This window comes from Symphodus melops (assembly GCF_947650265.1).
Source record: "Symphodus melops genome assembly, contig: scaffold_279, whole genome shotgun sequence".
NCBI lineage: Eukaryota > Metazoa > Chordata > Actinopteri > Labriformes > Labridae > Symphodus > Symphodus melops.
The window spans coordinates 159-12,500 of record NW_027636745.1 but is presented as its reverse complement, the minus strand read 5'-3'; the positions used below and the strand labels follow the sequence as shown (position 1 = coordinate 12,500).

The 12,342-nt window shown below is 52.7% G+C and overlaps 1 protein-coding gene across 1 annotated transcript; it reads left to right on the top strand.

Annotated features, from left to right (window-relative positions):
• Window positions 1-662: 662 nt before the first annotated feature.
• On the top strand, window positions 663-9,288 carry LOC306819118 (ADP-ribosylation factor-binding protein GGA1-like). The gene is made up of 17 exons (XM_079372876.1): window positions 663-826; window positions 1,263-1,347; window positions 1,507-1,582; window positions 2,973-3,071; window positions 3,157-3,280; window positions 3,354-3,454; window positions 3,549-3,629; window positions 3,792-3,929; window positions 4,007-4,088; window positions 4,309-4,401; window positions 4,485-4,625; window positions 5,470-5,537; window positions 5,608-5,783; window positions 6,242-6,420; window positions 7,701-7,870; window positions 7,962-8,072; window positions 8,392-9,288. The coding sequence occupies exons 1-17, from the start codon at window positions 694-696 to the stop codon at window positions 8,500-8,502; spliced, it is 1,968 nt and encodes a 655-aa protein (XP_079229002.1). The 5' UTR covers window positions 663-693; the 3' UTR covers window positions 8,503-9,288.
• The last annotated feature ends 3,054 nt before the right edge of the window (window positions 9,289-12,342 follow it).

Genomic DNA, 12,342 nt, shown 5'->3' with positions numbered 1-12,342 from the left:
TTACCACAGAGCAGCTCCTCTGTCTCCATGGTTACCACAGAGCAGCTCCTCTGTCTCCATGGTTACCACAGAGCGGCTCCTCTGTCTCCATGGTTACCACAGAGCGGCTCCTCTGTCTGTCTCCATGGTTACCACAGAGCGGCTCCTCTGTCTGTCTCCATGGTTACCACAGAGCGGCTCCTCTGTCTGTCTCCATGGTTACCACAGAGCAGCTCCTCTGTCTCCATGGTTACCACAGAGCAGCTCCTCTGTCTCCATGGTTACCACAGAGCGGCTCCTCTGTCTGTCTCCATGGTTACCACAGAGCGGCTCCTCTGTCTCCATGGTTACCACAGAGCGGCTCCTCTGTCTGTCTCCATGGTTACCACAGAGCGGCTCCTCTGTCTGTCTCCATGGTTACCACAGAGCGGCTCCTCTGTATGAACTTTGACTCTATGTGGAGTTGATCTGCTTTACAGTGATGAATATCTTTCAACGCCTCAGATCTTCTGCTGTTCTGTAATCATGGATCTCTGATGTTCATCTGAAGAACTCATTGCTTTACTCTCTGTTACTTTAGTTTGTCTTTCTAAACAATTTGCAAACCTGCTATAAATATAGATAGATACTTTATTGATCCCGAGGGAAAAATACCACTGTTTAAAACAATACTAATATACAGTATATATTATTACAGGCCTACATCATGCATTTATGGATTATACATCTGCTTCTATCCGACTGTCGTTACGTGTTGACGCAGAAAATCTCGCGAGACTAGCATATGACATAAATCTCGCAGTGATGGCTGCACCCCCCGATGCAGAGAGTTTGGAGTCTCGTATCAGTGAGTATTTTAAGCAGAATGTCCAGGGGAGGGGGGCCGGGAGAGCCGGGTACGAACTGATGATGATCCGCTTGTTGTTGTGAAAGAGATGACATGAGCCCCGGCAGAGAGACTCCGAGCCCGGCGTCACATTTCAGCTGCTAGCCTGTAGCCACCTTAGCTCCGGAGCTGCTAGCTTCATAGCTACGTGTGTGTGTTTATATCTGTGTGTGTGTGTGTGACTGGGTCATGTGGCAGAGACTTAGTGACTTGGATCAGGAAACTCGTCTGAACCTGTTTTAGAAAAGGACAGATATAAAGGGGGTCTGGACTGGACCACATGCTGGTCTCCCTCTTTAAGTTTCAGACTGAATGAATAAACAGGATTTGAAACGGGTCCATCAGAATCAGGATGAAGGTTCAGGCGAGGTCACGTCTTTGTGTTCTGATGTTTCAGACCAAGCCACAAACCCTCTGAACAGAGACACGGACTGGAGCAGCATCCACGCCTTCTGTGACCAGCTCAACAATGACCTGGAAGGGTAAGAACATCTGTGTGCACATTACAGTCTAATAACAGTCTGTGTCATGTTTAAGACCTGGAGCTCCAGGAACCATTGAACCCTAACCCTAACCCTAAGAGGAGACACAGAAACCTGGAGCAGAACCAGACTCAGGGTGACTTCTGTGTCCTGTTTCAGACCTCAGCTGGCCACGAGGCTCCTCGCCCACAAGATCCAGTCTCCACAGGAGTGGGAGGCCATGCAGGCCCTGCTGGTGAGTTCAGATCCAGCACAGAGAACCCTCCGATCTCTATTCTTTTATTTTTCATCCTATTTTTTGTATTCTGATAATAACTTTTCAGGTTTTTTAGTTTCATGTTTTCACTGCCGATTTCCACAAAATCTGTGCACTACATTCTGCCAGCGCTAAAGAACGTTTGTGCGCCTTGCCCAGAACTACAAGATCACAAGAGAACTACAAGATCACAAGAGAACTACAAGATCACAAGAGAACTACAAGATCACAGGGAGAACTACAATATCACAGGAAGAACTACAAGATCACAGGAAGAACTACAAGATCACAGGGAGAACTACAAGATCGCAGGGAGAACTACAAGATCGCAGGAAGAACTACAAGATCGCAGGAAGAACTACAAGATCACAGAGAACTACAAGTTCACAGGGAGAACTACAAGATCACAAGAGAACTACAAGATCACAGGGAGAACTACAATATCACAGGAAGAACTACAAGATCACAGGGAGAACTACAAGATCGCAGGAAGAACTACAAGATCGCAGGAAGAACTACAAGATCGCAGGAAGAACTACAAGATCGCAGGAAGAACTACAAGATCACAGAGAACTACAAGTTCACAGAGAACTACAAGATCACAGGAAGAACTACAAGTTCACAGAGAACTACAAGTTCACAGAGAACTACAAGATCACAGGAAGAACTACAAGATCGCAGGAAGAACTACAAGATCGCAGGAAGAACTACAAGTTCACAGAGAACTACAAGATCGCAGGAAGAACTACAAGATCGCAGGAAGAACTACAAGATCGCAGGAAGAACTACAAGATCACAGAGAACTACAAGATCGCAGGAAGAACTACAAGTTCACAGAGAACTACAAGATCGCAGGAAGAACTACAAGTTCACAGAGAACTACAAGATCGCAGGAAGAACTACAAGATCACAGAACTACAAGATCGCAGGAAGAACTACAAGATCGCAGGAAGAACTACAAGATCGCAGGAAGAACTACAAGATCACAGAACTACAAGATCGCAGGAAGAACTACAAGATCGCAGGAAGAACTACAAGATCGCAGGAAGAACTACAAGATCGCAGGAAGAACTACAAGATCGCAGGAAGAACTACAAGATCGCAGGAGAACTACAAGATCGCAGGAGAACTACAAGATCGCAGGAAGAACTACAAGATCACAGGAAGAACTACATGATTAGCTCAGCTGGCACGCTGCAGAGACGGACCACAGGGCGTGATGTGGATCCAGCAGCAGCGTCTAGAGTGGGAGAAAAGGGCGCTATAGTGAAGAGCGCTGACGGGCCGCGGCGTGCACGGACTCTGTAGAAATCGGCAGTCAGATCTGGAAGTGTTGGCAGCTTTATTTTTCTACTTTTTTATTTTGCAGGTTCTGGAGACGTGCATGAAAAACTGCGGTAAAAGGTTTCACAGCGAAGTGGGCAAATTCCGTTTTCTCAATGAACTCATCAAAGTGGTTTCTCCCAAGGTCAGTGCCTCCTGCTGGGGGGGGGGGGGGGGGTCTGTTCTGTCTGCTGGTAATCACTTGGTGTGTCGCCCTCTCGCTCTCTCAGTACCTGGGCTCCCGCTCACCTGAACCCGTGAAGACCAAGGTTCTGGAGCTGATCTACAGCTGGACTCTGGGGCTGCCCGAGGAGGCGAAGATCTCTGATGCGTATCAGATGTTAAAGAAACAAGGTGACAGTGTTGTTTTAAAGATGGACGTTTCTTCTCTGCATCCAGAAACTTTCAACTGTGATCCTTCAAACAGGAATTATCAAACAGGACCCGGAGCTCCCCCCAGACAAACTCCTGACCCTTCCTCCACCCAGACCCAAGAACGCCATCTTTGAGGACGAGGAGAAGTCCAAAGTAAGGAGCGTCCATGTTAAAGAATAACAGGGTTTGTGTTGAAGGACAAACATCAACGTCCCCCCCTGAACTCTGTCTCTCTCTGATCCTTCAGACGCTGTCTCGCCTTCTGAACAGCTCGCACCCCGACGACCTCAAAGCTGCAAACAAACTCATCAAGGAGATGGTTCAAGAGGTAAACACGGGGACCTTTAAGACTGCTGCACGCAGAGCTCAAACAGGAAGTGAATGAGGAAAGGGTTTGCTTGCCCTGAGTGTGTAACAGGAGCCGCTCTGCGCTCTCTCCGGGGCCCCGGGGCCTCGCCATGCTTTCATCATCTGTATGTTTGTGTTTCAGGATCAGAGGCGAGCAGAGAAGGTGTCAAAGCGGGTGAACGCCATCCAGGAGGTGAACGAGAGCGTCACTCTGCTGACTCAGCTCCTGCAGGACTACGACAGCAAAGCGACCAATCAGAGCAACGCAGAGCTCGTCCAGGTGAGACGCAGCATTCTTCACTCGTGTTCAGTGCCGGCTCCGCCGCCGTGACGCTAAACAAGCCTGAATCCTTTCAGGAGCTGTACCAGCGCTGTGAGAAGATGAGACCCACGCTGTTCAGACTGGCGAGCGATACGGAGGACAACGACGAGGCGCTCGGTGAGTCTGCCTTTTATTAACGCCATCCTGCAGGGCGACTTCAAACCCCCCGTGCACGCTTTACGTGGGTCACTGTGTGTGTGTGTGTGTGTGTGTGTGTGTGTGTGTGTGTGTGTGTGTGTGTGTGTGTGTGTGTGTGTGTGTGTGTGTGTGTGTGTGTGTGTGTGTGTGTGTGTGTGTGTGTGTGTGTGTGTGTGTGTGTGTGTGTGTGTGTCTGCAGCGGAGATCCTGCAGGCCAACGACAGCCTGACTCACGTCATCAACCTGTACAAACAGCAGGTGACGGGAGAGACCATCAACGGCAGAGCCAGCGGTGCGTCACCTCACACCACGCTACATTAGTGAGGAAGCTGGGGGGCGGAGCCTGATTGTCAAACTGTTGTTCATGTCTCTCAGGAGGGACGGCACTGCTGGACCTCACAGGACTGGACACGTCTCCACCGTCATTCCCCGAGTTCCCCACGCCGACCGACAGCCTCAACGCCGCGTCACAGGAGACGGGTATCAGCCTGCTGGACGACGAGCTGATGTCGCTCGGTAGACACACACACACACACACACACACACACACTCAGACACACACACACACACACACACACACTCAGACACACACACTCAGACACACACACTCAGACACACACACTCAGACACACACACACACACACACACACACACACTCAGACACACACACACACTCAGACACACACACACACACACACTCAGACACACACACACACACTCAGACACACACACACACACACACACACACACACTCAGACACACACACACACACACACACACACACACTCAGACACACACACACACACTCACTCAGACACACACACACACTCAGACACACACACACACACACACACACTCAGACACACACTCAGACACACACACACTCAGACACACACACACACACTCACTCAGACACACACACACACTCAGACACACACACACACACACACTCAGACACACACACACTCAGACACACACACTCACTCAGACACACTCAGACACACACACACACACACACACTCAGACACACACACACACGCACTCAGACACACACACACACGCACTCAGACACACACACACACACACACACACACTCAGACACACACACACACACTCACTCAGACACACACACACACACGCACTCAGACACACACACACACACACACTCAGACACACACACTCAGTCAGACACACACACACACACACTCACTCAGACACACACACACACTCACTCAGACACACACACACACACACACTCAGACACACACACTCACTCAGACACACACACACACACACACACACTCACTCAAGACACTGTGTGTGTGTGTGTGTGTGTGTGTGTGTGTGTGTGTGTGTGTAGGTCTGAGTGAAGGAACCTCTAACGCCCCGTCTCAGCCCGAGGACTCGACAGCGTGGGACTCGTTCCAGGTGGGTGGAGTTACCTGTGTTAGTCTGTGATGTCATGAACACACCTGACAGCTGATCCTCTCACCTGCAGTCTTCAGACAGCATCGACGCAGACGTCCCAGCAGCCCCCAGCCTCCTGCTGAGTCCAGACCCCCCCGCCCCCCCTGCCCCCCCCGCCCCCCTGAGCTCGGCCCTGGACGAGCTGGACCTGCTGGGGAAGACTCTGCTGCAGCAGTCGCTGCCTCCGGAGGGCCTCCAGGTCAAATGGTACGTGACCATCTTTAACGTCCCCACCAACACGAGAAGTCAAACGCCATCAAGACGAGGACGGTAGAAACTAGAACGCGAGAATACCCGTGTCCGCAGACGGCGTGCGGACGGCGGGCTCACTGATGCAGTTCAGTGTTTTCGGCGTCGTCTGTTTTTTAGACGCTACACTCGCAGCACGCTCAATTCAACATCTAGAACGCCACTCCCTCGCAGACCAACCAGAATCAAGAAGGGGCGGGGCTTCTGATATCAGCTTGGTCAACAACAATGGCGGAGGAGACGCTGCTCTGTTTTCTAACACGAGCGAGGGAGCAGCGACTGTGGACACGCGGCGAGACGATAAAAAGAGGAAACGGCGTGGGGTGATCCGCGTTCTTTAACGGGCGTTTGACCACGTTTCCTGGGTGTGGTCAGTTTGACGTCACGCTCAGTGTTTGAACTCTTCTGTGTTTCAGGGACAAGCAGCAGTCCAGACCGACCCTGCGAGACCTGCAGAGCAAATCCACCGCCGTGCCCCTCCTCCACTCTCAGCCGGGCGCCACGCTGCTGGACACGTCCCCGACTCACTGCGAGGCGCCAACGGCTGAGCTCGCCCTGGACGATGTTTTTGTACCGCTAGAATCCGTTAAACCCAGTAAGTAAGAAGCGAGCGGCTTCCACGAGGTCCCACGAGAGCCGCCGTGGTCGTGCTCTCGTTGGAGCGCCGCCGTGGTCGTGCTCTCGTTGGAGCGCCGCCGTGGTCACGCTCTGGTGGGAGCGCCGCCGTGGTCACGCTCTGGTGGGAGCGCCGCCGTGGTCACGCTCTGGTGGGAGCGCCGCCGTGGTCACGCTCTCGTTGGAGCGCCGCCGTGGTCACGCTCTCGTTGGAGCGCCGCCGTGGTCACGCTCTCGTTGGAGCGCCGCCGTGGTCACGCTCTGGTGGGAGCGCCGCCGTGGTCACGCTCTGGTGGGAGCGCCACCGTGGTCGTGCTCTCGTTGGAGCGCCGCCGTGGTCACGCTCTCGTTGGAGCGCCGCCGTGGTCACGCTCTCGTTGGAGCGCCGCCGTGGTCACGCTCTGGTGGGAGCGCCGCCGTGGTCACGCTCTCGTTGGAGCGCCGCCGTGGTCACGCTCTCGTTGGAGCGCCGCCGTGGTCACGCTCTCGTTGGAGCGCCGCCGTGGTCACGCTCTCGTTGGAGCGCCGCCGTGGTCACGCTCTGGTGGGAGCGCCGCCGTGGTCACGCTCTCGTTGGAGCGCCGCCGTGGTCACGCTCTCGTTGGAGCGCCGCCGTGGTCACGCTCTCGTTGGAGCGCCGCCGTGGTCACGCTCTCGTTGGAGCGCCGCCGTGGTCACGCTCTGGTGGGAGCGCCGCCGTGGTCACGCTCTCGTTGGAGCGCCGCCGTGGTCACGCTCTCGTTGGAGCGCCGCCGTGGTCACGCTCTGGTGGGAGCGCCGCCGTGGTCGTGCTCTCGTTGGAGCGCCGCCGTGGTCACGCTCTCGTTGGAGCGCCGCCGTGGTCACGCTCTCGTTGGAGCGCCGCCGTGGTCACGCTCTCGTTGGAGCGCCGCCGTGGTCACGCTCTGGTGGGAGCGCCGCCGTGGTCACGCTCTGGTGGGAGCGCCGCCGTGGTCACGCTCTGGTGGGAGCGCCGCCGTGGTCACGCTCTCGTTGGAGCGCCGCCGTGGTCGCGCTCTGGTGGGAGCGCCGCCGTGGTCGCGCTCTCGTTGGAGCGCCGCCGTGGTCACGCTCTCGTTGGAGCGCCGCCGTGGTCACGCTCTGGTGGGAGCGCCGCCGTGGTCACGCTCTCGTTGGAGCGCCGCCGTGGTCACGCTCTCGTTGGAGCGCCGCCGTGGTCACGCTCTGGTGGGAGCGCCGCCGTGGTCACGCTCTCGTTGGAGCGCCGCCGTGGTCACGCTCTGGTGCGTCTGTCTGCAGGTAACCTTTTGCCCGTCACCGTGTTCGACGCTCACAGTCTGCGGGTTCTCTTCCACTTTGCACGTGACTCTCCTCCGTCTCGCCCTGGCGTGCTGGTGGTCATCATCTCCATGCTGTCGTCCGCTCCCGTCCCCGTCACCAACATCAGCTTCCAGACGACGGCTCAAAAGGTCAGCAGAGAAGGTCACGACCTCGTTGACCCGGTGAAGGTCGCTGTCAGACATGTTACTAAACGATGACCTCTCTGTTCTCTCACGCTAGTCGATGGCGGTGAAGCTGCAGCCGCCGTCGGGATCCGAGCTCCCCGCCTTCAACCCCGTCCTCCCTCCGGCTGCGGTCACACAGATCCTGCTGCTCGCCAACCCCAACAAGGTCAGTGCTCGTTTCCACGCCTCATCTCTGTAGGAGGGGCCAGCTGAGCCGCCGCTGACGGGAACCACGACAGGAAGTGAGAGGACGTTTTGTGCTGTGACATCATTAATCTGACGAGGTCACATGACCAGAATTATGACTTTTTAAATAATTGTTGTTTGGACACCAAAACCTGCCCACGACGCAGCACGCCGTTTCTATCTTCCTCTCTGACCAAGAGTGGCGAGGAGGGCGGGCGCTGTCCGAGCTGGTTGTAACATATGGACATCCTGGCTGACGTGGCGAGCGTGTTCTAACTTCCTGTTTGTTTCTCTGGCAGGAGAAGGTGGAGCTGGAGTACCGGTTCTCGTTCACCATGGGCGAGCAGGAACACAGCGAGCGCGGCAGTCTAGAACAGTTTCCTCCTCTGGAGACGTGGGGGAGCCTATAACAGTGAGACACACGGGCGGCGTGCCTCTCCCACGCCACGTGATGACACGCCTTCTTCCTTTGAATCACTCTGGACTTTGTTTTGATTCTTTACTCTGTAACGTGTGTGCTGCCTCATCCTGAACCGGTCCCGCCGCCGCCGCCGCCGCACAGACGGCGAGTAACTGCTCGCTACTTTGACGCTCCACGGAGAAGCTAACGTTACGAGGACGCCTCTCATTGGTTTACAGTAATCCCCTTCTTGTGTTGTCTGCTCTGTGATTGGCTGGTGTCTCTCTCTCTCTGTAACGACCACGTCCATGTTTGTTTTTTCGTGCTGTGACATCAGCGTCGTGGCGTCTCTGCCGGATGTGCCTCTCCTCGTCACGTGTCGGAGATTATAACCTTAATATATTCAAAGTGGCGTGTGACCTCCTTTTCTTGGTTGGGTGACTCTTCTAACGCCGCTTCAACACGTCAAACTCGTTGGTCTGCGCCGCACGCCATCAGCTGAACACGTCACATTCCTCTGCACTTCCTGTGTACATACCCGTGATGGCATGGCGCCTGGCGAGCGTAACCACGGCGACATATTCTGAAGGGTAATAAAGAGTTTTTTTCTTGATCTGAAGTCGTGCATTCTTCTCTGCCCACAGGTGACACAAGAACGCCACAGGTACACGGGCCGCGGTCAGACGAGTTTATTAACATGGGAGAGAAACAGGAAACAGTTTTCTGAGGCTCTTACTTTGAAAAGCTAAATGAATATTAACATCCTGAAACAAAGATTCAACTAAATATGTAAAAGACGAAGGAGCGTCGTTATAAAGGTCAGCGCCTACAGGACGAAACGCCGCTGAACCACAAAGCGTTGAATTAAAGAACCAAAAGCTCCTCGTCTACGACTGGACGAGAGCGACCATCTGACCAGGTCCAGGCTAAAAACTGAAAGATGGCGATGCCCGTTTGATACCACGGCAACACAAAGACGCCACAGGTTTTTAAAACTGCACGCCGTCGTCTGTGTTGGAGGCGTTCAGTCGGCGTGCAGTTTGTGATGGAGGAACTTGTCAGTGTTTTAAGGTTAATCAGACGGCGCCGTGGCGTCAGAAAGGTATGGCTGTATCATTCTTCGTGTGTGCTTACGTTACTTCCTGCCTGATGGAGGATATGGCGGCGGTGCAAAGCAGAAAGGGGAGTGTCCCATCACGGGCTCGGGGGGTTAAACTGCTGGGCCATCAGAGGCCGGGGACCTGACAGAGGGGGCGTGGCTTGTATGACTCCGCCCCATGAGCCACAGCTGTTACTCTGGTAATGGTTGGAGGAGTTGTGACTGCTGCGCTCCCCGTCGCGGCTGCTCGCTCCTCAGCTGTCGCCGCCGTAGGCCCCGCCGCCCTGTCTTTGGCGCTGCTGGCCCCGCCCAGCGTCCAGCAAAGCCATCCATGCTGGCCTCGAGTCATGGCCGCCATCTCTTTGGCGTTCTTCTTCCACCACATTTATCTGGGCTCCTCTCACGCATCAACATGTTTCTAATGGACGTATCTGAGCGCCCCCTCCCCGGGACGTTTGGTAGTCTCTGTAGTCACAGATCGATCTGGACTGATTAATCAGGCTGTCTCAGCTTTCGATTAGTCATGCCTAGGTCCGGCTGCAGGAGACAACAAATAAACAAGAATTAGGTCAAAGGTCGAGTTCACGTCTGTGAGGGGCACACACACTGAGATACACACACTGAGATACACACATTCAGATACACACACTGAGATACACACACTGAGATACACACACTGAGATACACACACTGAGATACACACATTCAGATACACACACTGAGATACACACATTCAGATACACACACTGAGATACACACACTGAGATACACACATTCAGATACACACACTGAGATACACACACTGAGATACACACATTCAGATACACACACTGAGATACACACATTCAGATACACACACTGAGATACACACATTCAGATACACACACTGAGATACACACATTCAGATACACACACTGAGATACACACATTCAGATACACACACTGAGATACACACATTCAGATACACACACTGAGATACACACATTCAGATACACACACTGAGATACACACATTCAGATACACACATTCAGATACACACATTCAGATACACTTTATTGATCCCTGAGGTTTACACACACTATGATAGAGAGAGGCTTCTCACCCTCTGTCCCGTCCCCGGTACCGGTCTCCTTACCAGTCAGCTCGGGTTAGCTTTAGCACGGTGGGCCTGGTTCTCCTGGTTCCGGTCGTTACAGGGGTACCAGCACTGTTACTGTAAGCGGACACTTTGTTGTAATTAATGATTAAAAGTTTAAGTTTCTGAAGACTTAAAACTTCAGTCTAGGAACAGAGAGCTAGCTTAATGCTATGCTGTTGCTGTAAACTGCTGTGATTGGCTGGCAGTTGTTTTAAACCCCGCTCAAAAATATGATTGACGTCATCTCTCAGCCGCTCTTGTTACAGAAATTAATTTCCTTGTTTACATTTTGAAAAGTCTTTATATGATATAATTATATGTTCGAGAGATTAAAGCCTGTTACCACGACAACCAGCTCCAGCACGCACACACACACACACACACACACACACACACACACACACACACACACACACACACACACACACACACACACACACACACACACACACACACACACACACACACACACACACACACACAGATGTTTCTCAGTTTCTTTGAATAAAGTTAATCATGATCTTTGTAATAATGTTTCTGCATTGATCTTTTATTTACTTTTTAACACCAGTACAAATCAATAGAGCTTCAAAAACATATCACCAAAACACACCTTAAAAAACACTTTAAAAACAAACATTAAAAAGAAGATCTGAAGCAGCCAGGTTTTACAGCACTGTCTGTTTACCTCTGAACATATATATATACATACGTGTGTATATACACACACACACGTATGTATATATACACACATATATAGTTTTGGACGCCCCTTGGTTTGTCAGATATGAGAGAGGGGGGAGATACAGTTTAGACTGCAGTACCCATTTTAAACACTAGGGGTAACAGTTACAGACTGCTCCTTTAATTTGACTAAAACCAAAGCAGAATATTGAAAACATCTTCCAACGTGTCTTTAAACGAGTGCGACCTTCAAGGTCATCCGACATACCAACACGTGATTTAATTTTAATATAGTCTGCGAGGGTCATGGAGCACGACTTCTGCTCGCGTCGTTTGGCTACGAGTCCGAAGGTGAAGATGATCATAAAGGTCTTTGAGATGAAACAGGAAATGGCCCTTTATGGGCTGTTTGACACATCAACACTAACGTCTCTCTGTCATTGGCGTGGCGGCGACTGTGACCCGTCAGTGAGTCGTGAAAATAAGGAAACAGCTGATGGGTGTGAAGGAGAATAAAGATCTGATGAAGGACACAAACGCTCGGAGGTTCAGAACTCGTCGTCAGAGCTGAGCAGCAGCGTCTTCTCGTTGTCGCCGCGGGCGCTCAGGTTGCTGTGGCTGCGGGACAGCGGCGGTCCTCCTCCTCGCTCCAGAGTGGACTGCTGGGTGTACTGCTGATAAGCCGGGGAGAAGTTATGGATGGCATCTTGAAGCATGTCTCCTGGATTCATCGTCTCCTTCAAGCTGCTTGAGATGCTCTTCATGGGGGCGCAGCGGCCTGGAAGTGGGGGCGGAGTTAGACACAGAGCACGAAAATACAGAGACTGCTCTAACTAAGCTCCGCCCACATCACTGATTCTGTGAAGGCATGACAGTGGGAGCTTCACATACACACACGGTCAGACATGCGCACACACGCGCACACACAC